The 5,534-nt window shown below is 49.9% G+C and overlaps 1 protein-coding gene across 1 annotated transcript; it reads left to right on the top strand.

Moving 5' to 3' along the window:
• Nucleotides 1-3,099: 3,099 nt before the first annotated feature.
• On the top strand, nucleotides 3,100-5,284 carry LOC136550923 (trimethyltridecatetraene synthase). Its single transcript, XM_066542509.1, has one exon. It carries the CDS (start codon nucleotides 3,201-3,203, stop codon nucleotides 4,791-4,793), a length of 1,593 nt encoding a protein of 530 aa, XP_066398606.1. The 5' UTR covers nucleotides 3,100-3,200; the 3' UTR covers nucleotides 4,794-5,284.
• Nucleotides 5,285-5,534: the final 250 nt, after the last annotated feature.

Here is a 5,534-nt window from a genome sequence, read left to right as displayed (position 1 = left end):
AGCGAGGTGTGACATCAGCGGCGGCGGAGAATCTGGCTCGGTCACGTGCGAGAAAAAAGAACAGTGCGCCACTGACGCGTGGGGCTAGTTGGTCAGTGACTTGCGTGGGGAAGAGAACGGCGCGGCGCGGGTGATGCTGTTGGGCTAGCCTACTGCAGAGGGAATGGGCCGCCTACGGAGACTTGGGTAGTAACGGGGAAGCGGGAGGAAACTGGGCCGCGCGAGCGACTAGGCCACGCGGGGAGAACCAGGCCGAGCAGGGCCAGATTCAAGAGAGGGAGAAGAGAGAAAATAAAATTTGTTTTCTAATTTTCTCAACACAATTTTAAATCCAATTTAAATCCAAATTTAAATTCTTTTGTAAATTTTGATCAAACCAAAACATCACAAATAAAATATACAGTAGCATATATGCACATACATGTATGTAAACCTTATATTTGATTTTATTTTTAACAAAGTTATTATTTTTCTAAATTTAAATGCTCACAAAATGCATAATTAAATCATTTTTCTTCTATTTTAAAATCTTGTAAATTTTAGGGTGTTACAATAATTAATTTTTATTTGGTCTGAGTGCACCCGCACCCATAGTAGCGGACGATATAGATCCATCATCCGTGGTTCCAAGATCCATCATCCTTTATAATCACCCACTCCCACCCACCTACACACATACTGCCATAAAAAGAGTTGCTATGAGACTCATGTTTCAAGCTTTCTTAAGTTTATCTAAGTTTGTAAAATATATTAGCAACATTTATATCCCAAAAAGTCTATTATGAAGATATATTCAATGACCTACCTAATGCTAATTATTATTATAAATATTAATATTTTTAATATATATTTGATCAAAGTTCAAAGTGTTTCACTTTTCAGAAAGCCAGAATGATACTTTTTATGAGACGAAGGGAGTACACCACACACATGGAGAGAGTGTGAAAAATATCTGTTTTAAGAAACAATATGCTCTACCATCTTTCCATCTGTCTTCTCTTTTTCTCAATGCCTCTAAAATAGAATTGGTTAATCCATCACCACTTCTTTTCTCGCAAGGTAACAATTAATTTAGGCATTATTGGAGAAAAAAATAATTAATCCAGGCATGAGAAAAGCTCGTTCCCTAGCCTATCTCTCCATTGACCACCGGACTTTACTGTCCACTCCTGCTCACAGCATGTCCCCTTGGAAAACCTCCAAATAATTAATTCCAAGCATCTATATAATAGAAAAGTGTCTTCTATTTTTTTCAGGTCCTGATGAGCCTGTCTGTCGCTTCAAAAGTCTCAGCCACGCATACACCTCGTTTGCTTCTGTAGAATCTGCGTGCAGTGCCAACGACATGCATGTTTTAGGGCTGGTTTAGTTCAAGAAATTTTCCCAAAAAGTGCCACAGTAGCCATTACATCGAATCTTACGATAAGTGCATGGAGCATTAAATGTAGACAAAAAAAAATTAATTGCACAGTTTGGTTGGAAATCACGAGATGAACGTTTTAAACCTAATTAGTCCATGATTGAATATTAATTGTCAAATGAAAATGAAAGTGGTACAGTAGCTAAATTCCCAAATTTCACCCAATTAAACACACCCTTATTTTCCTAGTGTGTACCATGGAGACCATGTCACTGGTCAGACAAACGCAGTACATGAAAACATGTTCCCATGTCACTGGCCAATACTTCATGAGTGGCTTTGACTTTTCTAGTATCGTTTATTTTACTATACATATAGATAAATAATATGTTTAAATATATAGTAAAATAGATAAATTAAAAACATCAAAGTAAATTATAATTCGGAAGGGACGGAGTAATATATAGCAGTAGAATCCTAGAAGGAGAACGAAACTGAACAGCGTCATTGTCACCGGTGAGACTTCGCTTTCCTGCCACTCAGCATGTGTCCTGTACCGCATGTTTGATAGTATTTTTTTTCCAGCTTCAAGAGTACATAATGAACAGTTACATGGATAATTCAGAGCCAGAGTAAGTTACAGTTTCTCGGACCAAACTGGCCTCTACTAGTTTCAAAGTTATTACCAGCTGATCAATTAGCTCAATGTTCACTGACTAATTAACCATGTGAATTGTGATTTCATCACAAGCTCTGTTCGTTTCGTTGAAAAGCTAGGCTGAAAATATTGTTCATTAATTTATTATGAGAGAAAAACACTCATCACTGCCCATGCATGTTTCTTGTGACTGGAAGGTCTTTCTGATTGGGGAGGCAGGTCTGTACAGCAGGGAGCAAGTTGAGACAGCCACGACTACAAGCAACAGCGCTAGCCTCCTCTCCCCTCTCTTGCCAATCTCTACCCTTCCTCTCTATCTAGTTCTTGGGGGAACACACCAGAAGAAGAGAAGAAGCAGCAGCAAAATAAGGAGGAGAATCATCAAGCCAGTCCCTTCACCGCAATGGCCATCATCGGAAAATCACACTAAAGTCCCCTTTGGCACGGCTCATCCAAAACGGCTTCACCGGTGAAGCTAGAAAAACTGGTTTTTTCTGGCTTTTAGTTCATTTTAACCCCGGCTTACAAAACGGTTTCACGCTACAGTGCCTCGATTTACGCAAAATAGATGAAGCCGAAGTCGGCATAAGCCGTGCCAAAGAGGCCCTTAGTCCTCCACAACGGCATGTTCTCTAAATCTTGGAAACACCGCATAATCCAGCAGTAAGAGAACGTCTCAGGACGTATCTGATGACACGTTAAAAGAGCATTGACTGTCTCATCATCAAAGATGATCAATAAACCATCAATCTGACACCACCAATACCAGCCATGCTTGAACTAGAAACCCAAATGACTTCCTGACCATTGCGAGATCGAAATCCAACAAGCTGGTGACACAGAGTGGACCGCAGCGGTGACAATGGAGAAGCCCTAGCGGTGGCGGCTACAGCCGGCGGCGGTGGAAGACGTCTCGGAAGAGGATGAGCCAGGACCTGTCAAACACTCGAACCTAATAATGGTCAAGCATTACAGGAGCCACCGGCGCCCGCGACACATATTTTTCTTTACACTGTTGTGTTGCATCAGTCTGTTTCATGATTGACCAATGACCAGCACGACTAAATGCATGCGTACCTCAAAACTCTCTTTATATGGCACCACGAAACACCTCCGTTGTACACTACACCCTACACGTCCCAAGGCAGCAACGGCTAAAGGAGCTCGCTCACGCCACCACCGATGTCTGTGGCCATGGCATTGGCGGCCATCTTGGCCGCCGTCTACGTCCTCAGGTATATACTCTCTCCGAGTGGCAGGCTCAAGCCTGTGAACCTTCCACCTGGCCCGCGGGGCTGGCCGGTGATCGGCAGCCTCGGCGCACTGGCAGGCGCGCTCCCGCCGCACCGCGCGCTGGCCGCGCTGGCGGCGCGGCACGGCCCGCTCATGCACCTGCGCCTCGGCTCCTACCACACGGTGGTGGCCTCGTCGGCGGACGCCGCCCGTCTCGTCCTCAAGACCCACGACCTCGCCTTCGCCGACCGGCCGCGCACGGCCGCCGGCGAGGTCGCATCCTACGGCTACCTCGGCATCGTGCACACCCCGTACGGCGCGTACTGGCGCATGGCGCGCAAGCTCTGCGCCACCGAGCTCTTCTCCGCGCGCCGCGTCGACTCGTTCGAGCGCGTCCGCGCCCAGGAGATGCGCGCGCTCGCGCGCGGCCTGCTGGCCGAGTGCGGCGCCGGCGCCGTCGCCGTCAGGGAGCACGTGGCGGGCGCCACGCTGCGGAACATCCTCCGCATGGCGGTCGGGGAGAAGTGGGCGGGCTGCTACGGCAGCCCCGAGGGCGAGGCGTTCCGGCGCACGCTGGACGAGGCGTTCGCGGTCACCGGCGCGGTCAGCAACGTCGGCGAGTGGGTCCCGTGGCTGGGCTGGCTCGACCTGCAGGGCTGCGTCCGCCGGATGAAGCGCCTGCGCGCGCAGTACGACCGGTTCTTCGAGCAGATCCTTGCCGACCACGAGAAGACGCGGCGGCGGCGAGGCCGACTCGGCGCCGGCGGCGACTCTGCGGCGGGTGATGACCTGGTCGACGTGCTGCTGCAGCTGGCCGAGGAGGACGAGAACAGGCCGGAGTCGGAGGCGAGCAGCAAGCTCACGCGCGACGGCGTGAAAGCGTTCGTCCAGGACATCGTCGCTGGTGGCACGGAGAGCTCGGCGGTGACGATTGAGTGGGCCATGTCGGAGCTCCTCCGCCACCCGGACGCCTTGGAGGCTGCCACCGCCGAGCTCGACCGCGTGATTGGCCACGGCCGCTGGGTCAATGAGAGCGACCTCCCGGACCTCCCCTACATCGACGCCGTCGTGAAGGAGACGATGCGGCTGCACCCGGTCGGCCCACTCCTCGTCCCGCACCACGCCCGCGAGGACACGGTGGTGGCCGGCTACGACGTCCCCGCCGGTGCGCGCGTGCTGGTGAACGTGTGGGCCATCGCTCGCGACCCCTCGTCGTGGCCCGACGCGCCTGCCGCGTTCCGGCCCGAGCGGTTCTTGAGCGGCGGCTCCGGCGCCGGCGTCGACGTGCGCGGCGCGCACTTCGAGCTGCTGCCGTTCGGCGCCGGGCGGCGGATGTGCCCGGCGTACGGCCTCGCGATGAAGTTGGTGGCCGCCGGCGTGGCCAACCTGGTGCACGGGTTCACGTGGCGGCTGCCGGACGGGATGGCACCGGAGGACGTGAGCATGGAGGAGCAGTTTGGGCTGTCCACGCGCCGGAAGGTTCCGCTCGTCGCCGTTGCGGAACCTAGGCTGCCGGCGCACCTCTACGCCGCCATCGACTAATCAGCTCAGCTGGTTTACGCGTTGAAATAGGCCATCACATATCATGGATCTTGCTTGTTGAGCTCAGAAATTGCATCGTGGACTCATACATGTGTGATGCAGAATACACGGTTCTTTTTTCTACCCCTAAGGGCACGTGCTCTGACCGCTGGATATGCACAGAAATACGCGCAGACACACATCTTCATACATATCTAATGGCTCTCACGGACCGCTGGATATGCACAGAAATACGCAGAGAGCAAAAGAGAGACACACATCTTCATACATATCTAATGGTGTAAACAGAGGAGCACATGTCTTTAAGAGCAGATTTTACTTTCCCATGTGATGCATTCCGATACTGAGCGAAAGAGCGAGGTAAAGTGAAATAGGAGAAAGGCTCCTGTGCACGTATCTTAGTAAATATTTGAACGGTGCACAACAAAAAAAGGTATGTGCCCTTTTATATACCTTCAAGGGTAAATTTTAGTTTCTCATAGAGAGATGATATATGCCAAACACTATTTTTTCTCATTTCTTCAGGAAAAGTTATGTGAAATCTCTCTCTTCTCTATCTCTACCCAATCTATACATATTTCTATATCTATACCTATTAATAAAGAGACAAAATTTCAGCCTTTTTTTTTTGTTCATCCATTTTTTTGGTTCGTCTCCCTGTAAGTACCGGACAATGGGGAGTTTATTCCGTCCGGATTTATATATATAATAACTCGTGCTCATATGAGTTAGAATAGGTAG

Source organism: Miscanthus floridulus, chromosome 4 (genome assembly GCF_019320115.1).
Source record: "Miscanthus floridulus cultivar M001 chromosome 4, ASM1932011v1, whole genome shotgun sequence".
Taxonomy (NCBI): Eukaryota; Viridiplantae; Streptophyta; class Magnoliopsida; order Poales; family Poaceae; genus Miscanthus; species Miscanthus floridulus.
This window is presented reverse-complemented; position numbering and strand designations above follow the sequence as displayed.

What these genes read in the sequence shown, in the direction of transcription:
- LOC136550923 (XM_066542509.1), top strand. Translation starts at nt 3,201, where the DNA reads ATGTCTGTGGCCATGGCATTGGCGGCCATCTTGGCCGCCGTCTACGTC.